The sequence below is a fragment of the Danio rerio genome, chromosome 12, assembly GCF_052040795.2.
Source record: "Danio rerio strain M-AB ecotype USA chromosome 12, GRCz13ab, whole genome shotgun sequence".
Lineage (NCBI taxonomy): Eukaryota > Metazoa > Chordata > Actinopteri > Cypriniformes > Danionidae > Danio > Danio rerio.
In genome coordinates, this window is record NC_141032.1 from 21,125,195 (window position 1) to 21,146,251 (window position 21,057).

The 21,057-nt window shown below is 36.6% G+C and overlaps 1 protein-coding gene across 2 annotated transcripts in view; it reads right to left on the bottom strand.

Annotated features, from left to right (window-relative positions):
• Window positions 1–19,279, bottom strand: part of shisa8b (shisa family member 8b) — a 72,711-nt gene extending 53,432 nt beyond the window's left edge. For both annotated transcript variants that reach the window (XM_087276185.1, XM_087276186.1), the window contains exons 1-2: window positions 19,021–19,279; window positions 18,183–18,743 (exon numbers count right to left, since the gene is read on the bottom strand). In XM_087276185.1, the coding sequence (XP_087132311.1) occupies window positions 18,183–18,743; window positions 19,021–19,049 (590 nt within the window). In that variant the 5' untranslated portion in view covers window positions 19,050–19,279. The remainder of the gene's footprint in view (window positions 1–18,182; window positions 18,744–19,020) is intronic.
• Window positions 19,280–21,057: the final 1,778 nt, after the last annotated feature.

Here is a 21,057-nt window from a genome sequence, read left to right on the forward strand (position 1 = left end):
TGTCAGTACAAAACAATGGGAGTCTAATGAGGTTGACTAATGTTGACTAATTAAATAAAGATCTGATAGCTATAAACCTAACACAAATTACAGAACCATGTCGTTCTGAGTCATATGTATAATTATGTAAGTTTGTCTCATTTAATTGTAATAATCATTACGCAATTTATTGCAGCATTACAACCAGTTAGAATGCAGTCATCTCAATGAGAGCCTATACAGGCAGCGCTGTCACATTTCCTCTGTGCATTCGTGTTTTATGTAGAAGGATTCTGGATCTTTGGGTCTGTGTTGAGGAATTTTATCAGCAATTATTCGTAGGCTGCCACATCTAGTTATAATGCAGGAGGAACATCTTCGCCTCGCTTAATGCTGTGTAGAACTGAATTACTCTTTTAATTTGTAGCCAGCAGATAACTAATTAGTCTAATTCACATTGTGTCATCCCACTAGCTTCTCATGCCATTTACTGAATGTGCGCAGTTATAGGGAAAATCATTTACGTAATATTAGTATTATACTTGCACTCGATAAAGTATATTATTTGCACCAAATGGTAAAACATTTTTTCTCTCTTTTTCAGACAACTTTCTAAGTTTCTAAAGTTTTATGTATCAGAATTCTGACTTTTTTTTAAGAATCCTGGCTATTTTCTCAAAATTAGAACTGCAATTTTTTTCATGCAGTTGCGTGTTTATATGCTTACTGTGTTTCAAATTTTAATGAAAACTTTACAGCAAAAAATGTTAATAAATTTTCATGATGTACTAACATTTTTCTTGCAGTTCGTCTAAGATTAAAATGAAATAAAAAAGTAAATTAAACTAAATTAAATTTATAAAGTATTGGCGACATGGTGGCTCAGTGGTTAGCACTGTTGCTTCACGGCAAGAAGGTCGCTGGTTTGAGCCCCTGCTGGGTCACTGGCATTTCTGTGTGGAGTTTGCGAGTTCTCTCCACGTTCGCTTGGGTTTCCTCCAGGTGCTACAGTTTTCCCCACAAGTCCAAAGAAGTGCTATATTGGTAAATGGGTAAATTGTTTGTATTGTATTTGTGTATGCCATAGTCCTCCAGGTTGGGGGTTGGGGGTTGAGCATTGGGCTTACAACCCACCTCGTAAAAATTTGATGTTACAAAACACCAACATTTCTAAATATCAACATCGATATAGACAGCCCTGGGAGTAAGTAAGTTAGTTAAAGTATTAAATATACTAAAAGTAAAATGTAAATAAGTATAATGATCAATAAAAAAAATTAACAAATACAATATAAACCCAAATTAAAGTATTAAATGTAACAAAAGCACTTAACAACATTAAAATGAAAATGACAAAAAGTTTCATTGTTCGGTTTTCTCATTTGTAGTCATAACAAATAGTAATAATAAATTCTTATTGTAAATATACATTTTATTATTGTTAATATTACTATTATTTATAATAAATATATATATAAATATAACCATGATAAGGATGAGTGGTATGAATAAAAAAATTGATTTCACGGCAAAAGAATGTTTATTTCATGGTAACAATTTTTAAGCATTTTTTTTTAAAACAAAGGTAGTTATTTTAAGATTTTTAAAAAATTTACAAAAAGTAAAAATAGTTAAAAATTACAAAAGAGCTTTAGATAACAATTAAACTTGAATGCTTAAGAAAAGAAAATTACTTGATCTTATTTGATAATTTTGTATTAAAAGGAAAAAAATTAAATATGTAAATACTTAAATGAAATATCAAACTGTTTTGTCTTTTTCAGAAATACTAAAATATAAACAAATACAATTCCTTTGTAAATATTGAAACTAATTGCTCGCTAATGTAAAGGATAAACTACAAAACAATTGGCAACATGTTGCACATGAGTTGGCCACGCCCACTTATTAACATTTCGTCATATACACAGAATAAATTTTCTTTTACAGTACACTCTACACCATATACACTGCCCAGCCGTAACTCACGACTTATATTTTTAAGCATTTATACTTGTTACACAACAGTTGGTCCCATCTTGCTGCTCGCCCATTTGTCATCATCTCTTTTTTCCTTGCAATTAAAATGAAGTTGGCTTAGTTTGTTGGGGTAACTTGCTGACAACATTGCTGCCAGTAAGTTATTACAAAAATACAATAAAGTATCTAATAGTGTATTTACCATTTTAATGAGAAATATGATCTGTTATTCATTACAAGAGCCCTAATAAATTTGCATTATTAGATCTAAAGTCAAGTACAGCATTTTACACAAATGGCAACTGCAGGGCCAGAGATAGCCCAAAGAAAATAGTAGTAATAGTGTAGTTTTGTCTGTTAGCCTCAGAGGACCAGGAGAGCCTTGAGTCCCGCTGATGGGGGGCCAGGAGGACTCAAATGTCAGCGCACACCCACTAAGACCCAACCATGCGGGAGAGACGTCTCAAGAATTACAAAGACACACACATCAACACACAAACACACACAAGTCAACACACCATGCGCAGTCATGAGCAGCCACTTCTAATTCACATCAAATCAGTTCAGACAGTTCAGAGCCACAGGAAGGACACAGGTTAAAATTTGACAAACACACTCAGAAATTTGGAGAAGAAGATGGGAAGCTTTCCTTCTTACTCGTCTTTCTCTGTTTACCTGTTTCAGAAAGCAAACATTCATTTACTTGCAATAGCACTACTGAATTCTGTTTATGTCCATGTTTATGTTTCCTTAGGCTTCTATAGCAAGTATATGGGATAGTGCTGGGCGATGTGGCCTAAAATCAAAATCTCAATTTATTGAACATTTGAACTTGATTACGATTAATGAACAATTATTTCATTTATTTATTGCCCTCAAAGTTTAATGATAAGTTTTTTTTATTTTTAAATGAACTTAACATAACAGTGGGTGATAATGTGGCTGATAACATGAGGGTTTTGATAATGTATTTTCCACAGGAACAACAATATGATATTTAATTGACAGGAGGTTGAGTAAATAATGATTGTCAGTTTTGACCTGTAAATGTTGATTTTAATGTGAATTGGGCTTTTTGACATAGTATTTACACACTTTATTCAATAATTCTCTTCAATTATCACTAAAACTATTTTTTGAGGGGATTAATTATATTCACGTGTCTGTGGCCTCTTCTAAACCAGAAGGTCTGATGATATCTGAAATTATGAAAAATCTCAGCCCCTCCAGATGCCAATATGCTAGGAATTTCTGCCCAGCATGCTGATCCTTTGCTTTAACTCTGGATAGGATATTGTATATGGCACACAATCTTGCCTTTGGCCTCTGCATGCTGTTTAAGATGTGATCTGAATCATGGATTTCAGTATCACTGCTGGATTTCACAATGCGCTATGTCTCACATTATCATGATAACTCACATTATATGTATTTTCAGTCTACACTGTTAAAGCTTTTTTTGCTCTTCATTGTTCAGCAGGGACACTCATGGAAAGAATCAAAAGTCCCATGCTTATATGAGAATACTTCAACCCAGGTGTGCATGAATTGCATAAGTTTAGCCTGATAGATAAAACACGCTTTACTTTTTAATAGGTAAAACACGCTTTACTTTTTAATGTTTGACTGGGGTTAGAGCTTTTTGGAGATTTTAATGCACCAGCCCATTTAGAAATATGATACATGGAAATATATGCAAATTACATGTATGACATACAAGTTCACATTTAGATTTTACATAAAATACTGTTCATGTCATAATATGCAACATGTTTCAAAATATATCTGCAGATTTTTAGCCCATTATTAATTTTGTTTATTTGCTAAATGTGTAAATCTGAATTTATTCAGTTTTTATTCAGTAATTTATTACTTTTTATTTAATATTTTAAGTTTTTAGTTATGATACTCCACTGGATACTCCCAAAATAATTCCGCAGAAATCCGCAGATTTTTACCAAAATTCTCTGCAGAAATAGCAAAAAACGTCCGCAAATTCCGTCTGGCCCTGGCTATAATTATATATGTTTATACAGTATATGTTCATATATGGCCATGGATAAACATATATAACGGTCACAAGAAGGCTCCCCTGAGACCAGAACTGTGAATATAAATGACAGTTTATTGTAATATAATGTAGAGTATTCAGGTAAATATGGCAACAGGTAAAGTCTTTATCTTGCAGGTGGATGGAATGAACCAGACACTGAAGGTGTTGAATGGACACACAAGAGATCGGAAGACACACAATCACAATAAGGAGGGAAACCACATTAGGAGGAGAGATGAAGACACTATAGATAAACTGGACCAGATAAGGTACAGATAGCTAATAGGAAGTTTGTCCTTCTCAAGTGCGATGAGGCGGACACTAAATAAAGCAGAGTTTTATGGGGCTGGCGTGACGACAGAGGGTTTCATGCAGGTGTGGGAGTGATTAGTACTCAGGTAATGGAGATTGTGCTGCTTGGGGTGACTGTGAGCGGTAAGATTTGTGATTCGGAGTGAGGAGAATCTGGCTTGGCTGTGACAATAACATTATAGCTTATATACTTCCAGCGAAAATTCCAATTTCAGTGATGGAAAGATATACAAAAGTGATAATTTTTTATCTTTCTTGTAATTCAAGTGTTTTTATAAATGACATATTTTTCAAACCTAAAATGCTATATATGACTTTTGCATATATTGACAATCATATTTTTGTATGGGAATTTTATCATTCAAATTTATAGATGCTCCCATTATAATTTTCTTTTTACGTAATGGGTCTGCAAAGTTTAACAGACCAAAGTGCACAACTAATAAAGTTATTTTCTCTTTTAAGAAAAAAAAAATGATTCCAGTATGTAGTATTTGAATCTTTGTAAAGTTTATTTATAAACTAATTTTGAGAGGATCATGTGCTAATAATTACTTGCAGCCGGCCCCGCATTATTCAATTTATGAAATATATATAAAAATATTATATATATATATAGTACCCCAAGTTCCATATGACAGCTATCTTCGTTTTGAAGACAGCTCTGCTCCGAATCAGCTGCTACTGCTGCTTCTGCTACTACAACTACTACTACAACAACAACAAAAACTACTACTACTTCAAAACAACAACTACATCTCCAACTATACTCTAACAACAATTTCAACAACAACTTCAACAATAACATCAAAACCTTCCACTTCAAAGTGCCTTACACAATGCATCCGCTGTGGCTTCAACCCAATTCTACAGCAAGATCAGTAAAAACTCGATCATCGTCCACGAACTCCGCTTAAACTCTCAAGACGCCGACAAACCAAGCCATTGCAATAGCTCTCTGCCCCCCTAGCAGTGCACCCGCGGAACATATATTGCATACTTTAGGGGAAGCCGTTGTTATTATTAAGCCAGTCATTGCAGCGCAGCAGCGTCTCTACACATAAACAATCGGGCTGTGTCCAAAACTGCCTACTACTCACTAGATACTGCCTTTAAATTTAAGCGTACTACTCGGCCGTTAAAAAAAGTATGTTCTAGTATGATTGTAAAAAGAATTAATGGAATTCGGACATACTACATCTGCCATTTTGTCATGATTGAGTTAGTTGCATCGATTTACTCCCATTCATGAATTTGCTTGCGGGGCATCATGGGATAGCACAGCGTACATGGGATGCGCACTCCAGAATCTTGCCGCAAGTAGCAAGTCATCCGGGTAATTCTCGCATACTGTTTTTCAAATTCTTTGAATTCGGACATACTACTTGGCTCGCATACTGATTTTAGTATATACTATATAGTATGGAAGTATGTGGTTTTGGACACAGCCTAGTAATTTTGGTCAACGAAATGGCTGCCGATCTTTGATTGACAGCCCATTGAGCCAATAGCTGAAAAGAGAAGTGTCACCATCAAATGAGCTTCCAACTCGACATGGTCCCACCCTCTCTTGTCAACTAATGAATGTACAAGGCTAGAAAGATCTCGTGAATGAATTGGGCCAGAAAAGCTTGTCATTTAATCACATTGAGATACCAAACGTAATGGTATTTAATCATTGATTAAAGTAAAGACCATAACAACATTCTAATCACACAGTTTCCACTAAGTGGTGACATAAAGTTCAGAGTTTGATGTTGGCAGTTGATATTTTTATATTAAATAAATAATTAAATAAATAAATAAATAAAAATCAGTTACATCCGATAGCCATTAAACTTCTGAAAAAATTACTACCCAACCTGTGAATATCACCCAGCTATTGAATAACATTATACACATCGAGCACAGAAGTCCAATTGTAATACGCCAGTATTACAGACTCATGTGTTGATATACAAAGTGTCATATGTAAGTTTATAATGGCAAGTCAGTTGGATGTAAAAAAAAAACTGCAAAAAAACAAGCTTCCCGCTCAGCTGCTATAGAAGGAGGACATTTCTGACAAATGGAGCTTCAATAGATACTTCCAGGACCACCAGACAAGCCATACCCCATATTCTCAGCTCTCCATCCATCTGCCATCATGTGGATGGACGAATGTCTACCTCTACCATCCTTGCACATTGCGACAACAAAGCTATCGGACCATGCATTAACAAAATATCCTTCTATTCACAGTTGCCCACGCCCTTATTAAGATGCCTTGCATGGATATCAGCTAACACAATTTATTATGTCTGCCGTACATGTTAATGACAATTTTCTGACACATGTACCATGTTGTAAAAAATTTCTGATTCTCTCTCCTTTATCATATCAGAGACCATGACATTCGGCTGCAGAATCTGACCCTCATTCAATCCATTACATTCTACATACATTCCAAATACAGTCACACTCTACTTAAAGTGTACATTTCCGCTCACATAGCCCACACCCTCGATGCCATATTTACACTAGCCTTTTTATTTTTTTAGATATTCTGAACTAACATCAAATTTCAATTACCAAATCACCTCCCCATATCTGATCTAACTTTGCTGGATAATGAAATGTTAACTTTCTTAATTAAGCAAAGCAAAATAGATCAATTTTGCAAAGGACATTATATATACAGTTGGATATCCCCTTTCCCACGCACCCATTCCAAACCCTCTTAGCATTCTTACACCACATGAGAGCAATACCAACTCAGGGAAGCCCAGCTGATCCTCTCCAGCCGACTTCCACCAACATGCTTTTCTAGGTATAAGTATGACTCTGCCTTTTCCCTTATTCTCCCTCCTATTACTATATGAGCTCCTTCACTACCCTTCTCCCCTTTTTACTTCCTTTAACTTTTCCCTCCAAACTTGAACTATCCCATACTTCTATTCACTTCCATCCACCACAGCTCTGACCCATTTAGGGGTTGCCCTGAGTTTCAGTCACTTCAACAATGACGCTCTAAACGAGCTCATATACATTTACACTTAAAATTAACACTACTTTGACACCCCCCTGCATTCATACAGCAGTAAATGCTTTTGCGGGAGCACACATTGCCTCCATACTGACCCACTGCACCTCTGCAGCAGCAGAGATGTGCCACCGAGCTACACTCACACATAGCACCACTGCAACTGCAGCGACGCTCTAGTTCAACCCTTATTCACTTTTTACATATCATTACTGACACTATTTATCATTCCTGCGGGAGTAATAATAATGCTCCAATACTGACTACCACTGCATCTCTGCAACCGCAGAGACGCTCCGCCGAGTCTTATTCTCCCTCTGCACCACTGCCGCAGCAGTGACGCTCTGCCTGAGCTCATACATATCTCCATTTAGCCGTTCATTACCGACACACTCCCTGCACTGCCACAGCAGTTAAATTGCCTCCGCGGAAGCATATTTGCCTTCCAATATTGACTTTCACTGCACCTCTGCAACAGCAGAGAAGCTCCGCTGAGCTTCTTTTCCCCTCTGCACCACTGCCACAGCATTGACACTCTGCCTGAGCTCACATACACTTCTATTTAACATACCACGACTGACACACTCCCCAGCACTGCCACAGCAGTTTTAATGCCTCCGCAGAAGAGTATTTACCTGTTGTTATTATTGACTACCATTGCACCTCTGCAACTGTAGAGATGCCCCACTTAGCTTAAATTCTCCTCTGCACCACTGACTTTCATTGCACCTCTGCAACTGTAGAGATGCTCTGCCTAGCTTAAATTCTCTTCTGCATCACTGACTCTATCGCACCTTTGCTGCAGCAAAGACGCTCCACTGAGCTTATCCTGACATTTCATCACTACCATTTCAAAAGTCTCTCTAGCAGAGCTCATACATCCTGCATTAAAATTATTACATCTGTCTTACTATTCCGTCCAGTCATGACAGTTAAATACTGCTACGGGAGCACACATATCATTTGCAACATCAGCAGCCAATCCACCACTTCAGTTGTAGTGATCACTCTAACCTAAGCCTTTACACTCTGCACCGGTTCCATCTTTGCTCCTGCAAACCCTCTCCTGATGCCATCATTATTACACTTTCCATTAAGCAGCCGCTTATGGCTTTGATCTTTATAGTCTTTTAGGGGGTTCTTTAATACTCGGCTGTTGTCCCGAGCTTATTAAAGTATCTTGGGGAGTTCTCAAGATCTACCACGGGGGTCAAGGCTCTCTCCTGGGACAGCATGTCAAACAGGTTTTATAAACAATCATCAGCTAAGTGTGAACTCTTAATGAATTTTATTTAAAAACTAATTTCAGAGGATCACATGCTTATGATTGCTTGCAGCCAGCCCCGCATTATTTAATTTATGATTCACCAATCAGACGATTCCTAAGCCACTATAAGTACCCCAAGTTCCATATGACAGCCATCTTCGTTTTGAAGAGTCCCCCCTTACACCCCTACTTTTCCTCCTTTCCTAGATGGGTGGCATTTTGGCCCAGTGGTTAGCACTGTTGCCTCACAGCAAGAGCGTCACTGGTTCTAATCCTTACCAAGCCAGCTGACTTTCTGTGCAGAGTTTACACCTTCTCCCTTTGCTCACGTGGGTTTCCCCTGGGTTCTCCGGTTTCCTCCCACAGTCAAAAAAACATCCAACCTAAGTTAATTGACAAATCCAAATTGGCATCATAGACATGCTAAATGGTTATCTCTTAAGAGCAATCACTATCTGTTCATTAGTTACTACAGCAGGGGAGTTCGAGATCTACCTAAGCTTAAACTCCCCTCTCGCCTTGCAAACGGGAGGCAGCCCCGGGCTCAAGGATCTTATGAGCTCAGGGCTCTCTCCCGGGACAGCATGCCAAACAAGCTTTATAAACAATCATCAGCTAAGTGTGATCTCTTGAAAACACATTTGTATAATGGCAGCCTACGATTTTCAATGGCTGCCTTTGAACAACTTCTATTTTGACCTTCAATCACTGTAATTGGTTTGTGTTGTTGACATTATTAATAAAATAATTTCATATATAAATAAAGATGAGGATATTTAAAAATAGTTCATCTTTTTTTTTTACATACAGCACCACTCATCAATGTCAGTTCCAAAGCATCATTCCAATCAGAAACACTCAGAGGTTCTGCTGACAGTAAGTTGGCTTGACAACTGTTTGACGGCAACATGGGAGAGCAGGTGATTTTTAAAAAATTATCCTGAGCACTGCATTCACTTACATTAATTTTTAAATGCAAAGACACATTCTGTGTAAATAGCCTTGGCAATTACATCTCATAATTTATCACAAAAGTAAAAACTAACCACTAAATAGCTTCCTACTCAAGTTTTAATTCCGGTAGTGTTTCAGGTGGATCAACTTGTTCTTTTAACATTTAATCATTGGACAACTGATGAAGCTGCAACAAAAATCTGATGTGGTTTTCTTTATTCTCCGAAGTGGTGGAACAATCACAACAGGGCCACCTGACCAATCAGAGCAGAGTAGAAGTAAAAGAGTAAAAAGTAAATTGCATTTATTTGAGATGTACACCTAGGAGACCAACAGAACAATTTAAAATAGCATAACAGGCACTTTCAGACATGGCTGAAAATGTTTAAAAGCACAGTTCAATATACATTCAACATCTGTGCAAACATTTACTGTGCTTTGAATGGAATGAATTGAAATTTATAAATAAGATGTCTCGAGCTGTGAAGTGCAGCAGTAGCTTCAAAAAAAGTTAATCTGTGGAGAAGTTTAATCTTAAAGCAGAGTGTTAATCGCAGGAGAACTCTTAATCTTGTAAGAAGAGTTAATCTGGTGAGCTGTGTTCAGCGTGTGGGAAATGCTCTTGGAGAGGTGTTAACCTCCGAGAAGTGCTAATCTTTGGATGAATATTTTCGTTTTCTAAATGTGTTCATCTCAATAGGACTGTTTACATTACTGGGTCATTTCATGTCTGAAATGGGGTTATGACAGAATGCTGAGAGAATTATAAATTCCTCGTAATTTGTTTTATTGCTTGTGACAGGTAATTTGATATTCATAAAAGGATTCTGAATATTTTGAACAATGAGAACAAAAGGTTGGATTTGACATTCTGAGTGAAAAGATAAGGAAGAAGAATTGGAGTTTGAGACATATAGAAATATTGGATTGGGTTAGCTTTTTCAATGCATTGATGCTAATAAAATTAAAATAGCCTAAGGACAACATTCTGCACATTTTATTGAACTCTTTTTTTATGTTTTTATGCTTCTTGTACCAGTGATGGTTAAAATAGCATGAGCAGCATACATACAGAATTAATGGCATTAGTTGGCTGGATGCTACACTAAATTTTTGGTCTTTCTCTGTAAGTGATAAAGATGTTAAGCTGGTTGTTGACTTTGAGTTTATGATTTACCAATGACCACAGTTTCAGCTAAAAATATTAATTAATGATGTAATGAAGAAAAGTTCCCAACATCTTAAATTATGTGAGTAAATAAAAACATATAATAAATAAAACAACTCTAGTAAATTATCTCTTTAAATTGTTTTAAAAATCCAAAATAAGACAACCTTGAATTTATAGTTTATGAAATCAGCCCCTGTAAAAAGTGTGCTCAATTGTATTATTTGTGCATTTGTAGTATATATATATATATATATATATATATATATATATATATATATATATATATATATATATATATATATATATATATATATATATATATATTGTTACGAGTAGCGTAGTGTAGGCTTGTGTGTGGTTTCTCTCTCGCGCTCTCGCGCTCTTTCTCTCGCTCTCTCTCTCTTCCTCACTCTAAGTATTCGCAGGTGCAGCGGATTACGTTGGGACGGACCATGATTGGCGGCGGCTATAAAAACCTGCAGAGAACATGGGTTCGATGGCTCCCCGCTCTCTCTCGATTTTCCCCGCTTGTACTCAGTGGAGAACGCGATTCCATGAGTGTTTGCATGTATATTGAGATGCCGTTGTGTTAATCTTTAACCGGCGATTGAAACCCGGTTTACTGTCTCCCTGTCGGGCTTGGAGCATGTAGGGAGGTTTGGTGCCTTATTTGTTATTTTCGTTTTCTCCTGTGTTTGTTAGTAGGGAGGTAAGTTTTCTGTATTTTATTTTATTTGTTTTTTTAGGGAAGTTTAATCTAATTTAGTTAGCTTGGTTTATTGTCATTTATTTTGGCTGAACCCCTCCTGATGTTATTTTTGCTCCTTATTTCTGTAAATAAATCATATTTTCTTGTTAATTCTTAGTGGTTGTGTTTTTGGTATATTTTGGGGAGAGAGAGCGCGGGGGCACCAGGGATTATATTTTTAATCCCTGTTATTTTGTTACGTTTTTGGTTGCATCTCTTTTTGATTAAGGATTTTTAATTTAATTCGTAACTATATATATATATATATATATATATATATATATATTTTATATGTATTATATTTCTGACCATTTCCTACAGTTCTTATAAAAAAAATTATTTTGATGCCTTGACTAGCATACAAATAATAATTAGTTTTTTGTAACTGTAGCTTTTTTTTATATTATTACCTGTGCTAAATGCATATTATGCGCATGCAGACTGTAACCGCGGCTGTTCGTCCCGCTATCGGTGAACAGTGCTTTCATTTCTAAAGCCGATCGCAGCCCTTTCTGTTGAGCTGGTAAAGACAATAACCAATCATAGGGGTGTAAGACCTCGCCTGTCAGCACTCAAAAAGCAAGAGGGATAATGTTTACATTAGTTTATTTGCCGTAAATGCTCATGCTGTCTTCTGTGTATCGATTAGAGTTTTGTTTTTAATACAGCAGTATCTTACTGCTGTATTAAAGAACAAAATTGTATTACAAATTATATATAAATATAAATATATTGGTAACACTTTACAATAAGGTTCATTAGTTAATGCATTTACTAACATGAACTAATCATGAACAACACACGTACAGCATTTATTAATCATAATTGAATATTTTCTAATGGCTTATTAACATCCCAGTCCATGCTTGTTAACATTAGTTAATGCTCCATGAGTTAACATGAACTAACAATGAACTACTGTTTTTTCATTAACTAACGTTAACTAGCATGAACAGATACAGTAGTAAATGTATTGTTCATTGTTTGTTCATGTTAGTAAATGCATTAATTAACATTAACTAATGAACCTTATTGTAAAGTGTGACCAATATATTTATAGATTTTCATAAAAATAAAAAAATCTTGTGCTGTTAAGAAAAAATCTAATTATGTATGGAAACATAGTCAATGCACTGAGATGCACCAAGATATTGAATTGAACCAAATCGATGGCATGATAATCGTAACCGAACCAAACGTGAGACCAGTCTAGGTTAACAGCCCTACTTGTTACAATTATAGACCTTTTTCTTGGCTGCTGCATGGAGGGCCCATAGCGTCCAACTGGTAATTTGTGATCCGAAAATGGGTTTCAATAGCGTTTTGAGTGGATTACAGAGTGTTGTTGTAACACACAACTTTGAAAGGTGTGTGTTAAAGCTGTTATAATCTGTCAGATCTGTGGTTCAAGTGTGAGAAAAACGTTATCAAAAGCCATGTTTCTTTTTGTTCTGTTAAATCACGTGCCCCCCAAAAAAGATATTTAAAATAAACAAAAAAATAATTAATTGACTTTATTGACTACCTCCCACACTGTTCACCGACAGGCTTTACTGTGGAAAGAGTCTGCAGCACTAAATTTGACAGAGGATCTCACCAGGACCACCAGGACCCTTCTCTCTATAAGACGGCACAACAATGCCTACACTTTCTTCACTGGCTAAAGAAAGGGACAAATCTCCAAAAAAAAAATCATTGGTGCCCCCTCTGCCTTTTATTTAAGACATGTTCCTTTCACAATGCTACAGCAAAGCTAGTAGTATTGTGAAAGACTCCACAAATTCCTTCCACACTCTATTCCAACTGCTCCCGTCAGGAAGAAGGTTTTGGAGCATTAGAGCCTGCTCGGCTAGACTACTCACTAGTTTCTTTTCACAAGCCGTTAGATTAAATATTATTCACAATTTCAGCTTCCAAAAACCAAGACCCTGTTTCCTCCCCACAACACCACAGGAAAACCTCAAAACATTATGCAATTTTGAGTGTGCTTCACACAGGTGAGTGTGCTTGACAAATAACCTGTAGACAAGGTCTCTGACACTTTAACTGACACTTACACTAGTTTTGCACATTTGCACCAGACACTTTCTAACAATCACTCCATATCATAAAAGCATTGTGCATTTCTGAGTGTGCTTTATACAGGTGACTGGGCTTGACAAATCACTCGTAGAAATCACTCTCTCTCTCCATATCCCATTCTCCATTTATATAAATGCCACCTTAGAGGGACTCAATTAGGTAAACAATGTCTACTTGTGAAAGTACCACAGATCTAATTATGAAAACTAATGTTTTCATCAACATTAGATGCCACATTTGCACAATATCTTGTGCAATACTGTCAAAGGGGTGGTCCACTAATATATCATATTTTAAACTTTAGCTCATGTGTAATGTAGCTGTGTTAATATAAACAACATCTCTAAATGTAAGACACTCAAAGTTTAATGCAAAGGGAGACATTGGCTTTTACACAGTTAGCTTAGCAAAGCCTACAGCGAACAAACTTTAGGGACTACAGAAAAAAATACTTCTGGGCTAGTGAGATCACAAGAGTTTCCGGTTACACGCTATTACCATGCACATATACCCCGCGCACCAAAGGAGCGTGGCTAGAGGTGCTGTAATGTTATAGCAGAGAAAGCTAAAATGCTGTCCAAACGCTGCTTTTCCAAAGAGCTTGTTCTGTTTCTGTATTTGGACTTCAAAAGGACACGACACAAAGAGAGAAGTGGTTACAGTTTTTTTTAATTATGTTCCAGAGAATTAAAAAAATATATATAGCACGTCTGGCCAATTTTGGGTTGGCAGTGGTTACCAACCTTTCAATAATGGTCAGAAGGCTTTAGCTTTTACTACTTTAATAGCGAGACGTCTCATCCTTTTAAAGTGAAAACATGTCTCTCCACCATCTTTTGATGCATGGACAAAAAAAGTGTTTACTTGTATAGAGTGGAGGAACTATGACGTCACTTTGTAGGCTAATCGGCTGCTAGCATAAAACTGGTTCCCTCGTGAAAATCCCTATAGGATTTTCCCATAGGGTTTTCGAAGATTGCGAATAATAAGCTCTGTGTTCAAACACCGTTCATTACACTTACACGTTTTGTTCAGCCGGATAATTGTCACACGAAAATACAACTTTGAGCACTTTTGAATCTTAAATGCAAACGCAAGACTTGAAAAGCTAACATTAGGCTATAAACGGACTACAGCGCCCTCGGGGCGCTCGTCAGTGACGTCAGCACCACCCTGCTACAGACAATTTATCAAGCTTATTTCTTACAAATAATGTCCATGACAAAGAGTTAATCTCTCTGTTTATTATATTATAATCCACGCTATATATTATACTCATACGCAAATACGCAAACACACATAGACCTTTGTGCCTTTTGGATCGTTTTTACATGGGAAATACGTCTGTTTTGCTTTGCGGTTGTTCTAAAAGTTTTAAAAATGTGTATAAATGTGCCTATATAGTATTATTATGAGACATATTTAAATAAGTGTATCGCTCGCGCACACAGTCTGCTTACCTTAAACAGACGACAGAAATGAGGCGTGAGAAGAAACAAGTCCATCAAGTTCCATCATCATGGACACAGAGCAACATTCAATATTCATTTTTTGTCACGAAGTACAGCGAAAAGCAGCCCATACAGTCACATCTGCTGAACGTTTTATGGAGGAGTGTACATACTGCAGTTAAATGTGTTCAGATGATGAAAAAAAGACGAGAAATCACTTGATCACGTTAAAATGACAGTTAACATGCATGTATTTTTACACATTTATTCACACGTTTGCATTACTGAGAGCAGGAAAGAAACAGGCTGCTGCACTGGTGAGCAGTATCTTCATATTATCGTTTAATTAAAATAAATGATCAACAAATTAGTCTGTCTCGACACCCTTTATAAGTGGAATTATAAAGAATTATCTGCACACAATCTGAATTCTCAATTAGAATAATACAACAAACTATAAAATACTATTTATGAAAATACCTAAATCACAGACAAATCCAAACGTCCATCACAAGCGTGCTGCGCTCCAGACCAGATCAGCTCGATGACGTATATTGTCCCCGACGCCGCCTGTAGTCCCATTTAGCAACTTGATAGCAACCGTCTTTTTAAAGAAGCATAATCGATTTTAAAGTTGAATAGTGTGCTGTAACTGATGTGTTTAATGTCGTAGAACAAATCATGAAAGTATCTTGAGTTGGTGTTAGCCACGGACCTTATTTAAACAATTTTACTGAAACCCTATTCAAAAAACCCATTGACTTTGGGACGAGGGTACCGGAAGTGCTAAAATGCTAACTCGCTTCCGGGTTTTTGCATACAAATTGAATTGACGTCATAGTTCCTCCACTCTATTAAATTGGAAAAGATTAGACTATCACTTACTGGTTCTTTAAAGACCTTTGACAAGTTGTGGTGCCCCTTTTTAGATTATCTACTGGCAAACTCTCTTGATTCTTAAACTGAGCAATAATATATGAATAAACAGATATTTGTTATTTATTTTCATCTTATTTATTTATTTTCATATATTTATTTATTTATTTTTACTTTTTAATATTATTTTTTTTTTTTTTCTTAATGTAAAGTTAGTAGCTTTTGAGGGAGAGAAATGTTCAATCGGGGTTGGGGTAGTGTAAACATTAACGTGGAAGGATAATTATAAAATGACTGTTATGGTTGATATTTAATGCAAAAACCTGATCAAAGAAATTTGAAATAAAAAAAAATATATATAGCATTTGACAAAAGAGAGCTTCTAGAATCTCCACCAGGTTAATGCTGGATTTAGCTAAAACTTCCGCAAAGGACCAGCTCCAACAAGCAGAAGCAAGCAGAAGCTATGGACTGTAGCAAGGATGTAAATGGGAAATGCTGTTTGGCACCACTAACATTTTAGCTACATCATATTTATCAGAAAATTGCTTCAGCAGCACTGCAGTGTCTCTCTATGCAGCCACTTTCCCTGCGTTCTATAACTCAGATAATGAACTCGTAAAAGATATGTGAACGTTTCATATTACTTACACACAGGAGCGGACTTAAACAATAAGCAAGGTAAGCAACCTCTTAGGGCCTCAGTCTACAGACTGTTTACACACACACACACACACACACACACATACATACATAAAATGGTGATTCTCACTTAAAAGGAGCCACACCCTATTTTCAATTGTTACAGACACTTGTCAGATTTTATTTAAGAGAGCAGGCATGAGGTTCATCCTTTTCATTTTCTGTCTGATTAAGGCTCAAACAGATACAGCTAACAGCTACTCTGATTGACACCATTTATACAGCAGAATCAAAGCACATGGTTGTGGAGACATGACGCTTCACTGGTGACATGGATCCGATCTGTGAATCACAGCACATTATGTTAGCTGACCAACCAGAGCCTCTTGAGGGCGAGTCTGGCGGTAGGAACTATGACATTCGTTTTCATGTTTGCTGAGTAGCTGTATATAATCAAGGTAAGATTTATGAAAAAATATAGTTTTTTTTTTTTTTTTTTTTTTTTTACAAATGAAGCATGAGCACACATTGCTTTGCATCTTATAAACACAACCAAGCCTCAAAATTACAGTCTGGACCGCCCCTTTAAAGTCACCAAGAACTGAAAGCTGTGATTGTTTTTTTTTTTTGTGTGTTTTTTTTTTTATTATGACGCAGTTCCTAGAGAAATGGAATATTAAATGAGAAAGCAGAGGGCAAACAATTTTTCTTTTTCTTAATGACGTGCACAGATGAATTGTTCACCACAAAACTGGCAATGTGAGCTAATAAAATCTTATGGTTTTGATCTCTTTGGGACTTTAAACAACTAAAACTATCATGTTTATTGATATATTTGCAGGATATGATTGTTATTTGAGGCAACAATGTAGACTATTGAGTATTGTGTTTAAAGCATGTTTAAGAATAATGTCTTATAAATAAGTTCTTACTGCAATTTTTCTTTAATGAAATAATAGCAATACATACAATAATAGCAATCTCTGTCAGTCTCATTTGTTTAGTTTAATTATAATTTAGAAACTCCCCAACTCCGTAACAATATGAATATATTTGACGTATAAAAAAAGCAATTATATTTAATTTCAATAAAAATTACATTAATGTTGGTTTTGGTTCATTCCTCACTATATTTTAACCACGTTTCATAAATACTGGAATTAGTTTTTTAAATGTATGGATAGTACTTGGGGGTTGAAAAAAAACACACTCTAAAACAGCCATAGGCAAACTTGGTCCTGCAGGGCCAGTGTCCAGTAGTGGTGTGCTTCAACAATAACCAAACAAGCCTGAACATGCTAATTGTTGTGTTCAAGATCTCTAGAAATAGGCAGGTGTGTTTGATAATGGTAGAAGCTAAACTCCACTGGTCACAGGCCATCCAGGGCTGAGTTTTCCCATCCCTGCTCTAAATTAAAATAAACAATTCCGAGTAAGTAATTAGTCAGTTATATTGAAATATGAATATCTATATCTGCAGTAAACTAGCAGATGATTTTGCAAACTAGTATAATACAACATGAAGGCATTAGTTAACACAACATCAAAAAGTTACTGTAGTTTATACACTTGTATTGAGTTAATACACACTACACATTTTAAAATCGGCATGCTACATTTTGTAAGAGAGCTCATTTCCACTCACCTGGAGTTACTTAGGTCATTCTGACCTCCACGGCTCTTCTCCAGACCCAGTTTGGTGAAGATGCCCACCAGGACCATGATGGCCACCACACCACAGATAATGTATACAATCATATGAGTTCGATCCCGCTCGTGGTCTGGCTGCACCTCAGTGTTGGTGGCCACAGGTTTTCCAGTATTTGCCCAAATTGGAGTATCATAGTTGGAGCAGGAGGTCTGATCCAGTCGCTGTTGACGGAACTGGCAGCAGAACCGGTAGAAACAGGTGCCGCAACAGTACAAGAAGATACCAGCATTACAGTTAAAAGGGGGGTCCCATTGGCCCATGACATCATAGTAACCACGGCAACGGGTGCCAGTGGATGGGACGGTGTCCTCCTCCACCTCTCCAGGTGTGGTCAAAGTTGGAGGTCCATCTGATGTCACAGAGATCATCAAAGGGTCTACGGTATGATTGGCTGTTTGGATGTCCATGTCAGTTGAAGTCTCGTCCTGTGCTTTAGCAGCTCGTCCCAGAAAGGCAGTGAGAAGAAGATGTAGTAAAAAATAATTTCCAGCCATGCTTCAAATAAAAAAAAAACTGCAATTATTTACCTTATTTTAAGAGTGAAAAAGCATAAATGTTAAAAGCAAAACCATTTAAAACAGAGCTCGGCTAAATAATTTAGATATTTAAAAAACATTTTATTTAAAAAAAAATTGGATCGCTTTTTTGCATTTTCTAAAATGCATAATTCTACTTATTGAAGTTTTTATCTGTTTTTAAAAATGCAGTGGATGCTTAAATCAATAAGTACTTATTTAATAATTTTGTAATTGTTTGATTGTAACGAAATTACCTTTGTTTTTTGAGAGCTAAAATCTTCATTTGTTGTCTTACTCTGGTCCTGTCCAGAAATGCGTTATTTTGTTTTCCCCATGTAGTTTAAAACTTGTTCTTTGTGCTCTCCAGTAGTAAAACTTCCTTCCTCTTCACCTCTGTAAACAACCAGTCATAAAAAATTTGCCATAAAAATTCCTTTTTTAAAAATGATTGAACCCACAGACAGGTGTTTTAATCCACAGCGATCCACTCAGAGTGCTGCCTCTGAGCCTTGTGAAGGGCAACAGTTCAGAACTCAAATTAAAACTCCTCCCTTCTGTTCTCAGCACATCGGTGAGAGAGAGAGAGAGAGAGAGAGAGAGAGGGAGAGAGGGACAGAGAGTGAAAGGGGGGGCATATTTTCTATCCAGCTGCTGGTTATAGAGTAAAAGGGGAGGAGGCATTACACTACTGGAGGGCTTTTTCACAGACGTATGTGTCTGTTTATATGTACACTTACCAGCCGTTTTATTAGGTATGCCATGTTAGTAGGATTGGACCCAATTTGTCAAAAAAAAAACAACATTGCATAGTCTGATAGTGATGGAAACATTACTAAGAGCTGAATTAAAGCTGTCACAGTGTTTATGTCAATAAAATGTTACTAAACCATTCGAGTGTTTCAATAAAAATTGAGACTCATCAGACAAGGCAAAATTATTTCCAGTCTTATACTGTCTAATTGGGTTGATGCAGTGGCGCATTAGGTAGTGCTGTCACCTCACAGCAAAAAGGGTTGCTGGTTCGAGCCTCGGCTGGGTCAGTTGGCATTTCAGTGTGGAATTTGTTTGTTCTCCCCACGTTTGTGTAGGTTTCCTCCGGGTGAGGAAAAAAGACATTTGGTGTCATATATAGGTCAAATGGTTAAGCTAAATTGCTGTGTAAAATAATATGCTGGATAAGTTGGCGGTTCATTCCGCATGAAAAATACAAGTATTTTATCAAATTACTCACCCTCATGTTATTCCCATCCCATTTTGATGATCTTCGTAACATAAATTAAGATATTTTAAATTAAATCTGAGAGTTACCTTATCCTCCATAGACAGCAAAATTCCATAGGAGTTGAGAGTGCAGAAAATGACCAAAAACATTGTCAGTACATTCCATGTGACTTCAGGTTCAACCATAATCATACGAAGCTCCAACAACACTTTTGTGTGGCAAAGCATATGTAAAAATGAATGTTTGATTATATTTTCTCTTTCTTGTCAGTTAGTCAGGGTGTGCACTTACTACAGTTTGTTCATTCTCCTCTGACCCCTGACAGCAACAAAGCATCCTCACCCCAAAAAAACGAGAGGGTGCTCGCTGCAGAGCCATTTGAGGAGAGGTGAGCTCCAGAGAGGGGGAGCATGAGCTGTCGCTCCTCCTCCTGTAAGCTGTTTTAATGCGTACACCAACCCCACCCCTAACCCTACCCCCAGTGACATCACTCGTAGAAGAAGTGCAAAAAAGGTGGAGCTCAAGCTTAAGCTCCCCCTCTCTGGAGCTCACCTCTCCTCAAATGGCTCTGCAGTGAGCACCACTTGAAAAAAACTGATGTCTACTGGATATTTTCTCTTTTTCAGATTGTTCTCTGTAAACTCTACATGTGGTTGTGTGTGAAAATCCCTGCAGATCAACAGTTTCTGAAATACTTGGATTAAATTATGCCAAGTGTAAAGTATTTTAAACATCCTTATTCCACCACTCTGGTGCTTGATTTTTAACATTAGCAGATCAGTCAGGTCATCTGTATGTGTAAAGTTATCATCCGTATATACTATCATTTGGTCTAATTTTAACATTAATTAATTACCATTCAATTAAATATGGTTGGGTGTTTACATAACTAAAACTATAAAATTTAGTTTTTATCCATGATACAACTGTTAAAGGGATACTTCACCCAAACAAGATAATTTCCTGTTAATTTACTCAACCTCAGGTCATTCAAAACAAATTTAGGTACTTTTTTCCTCTTCAATGATATAATGAAAAACAGAAATCTTTTACATCTGGCATGGCCTGA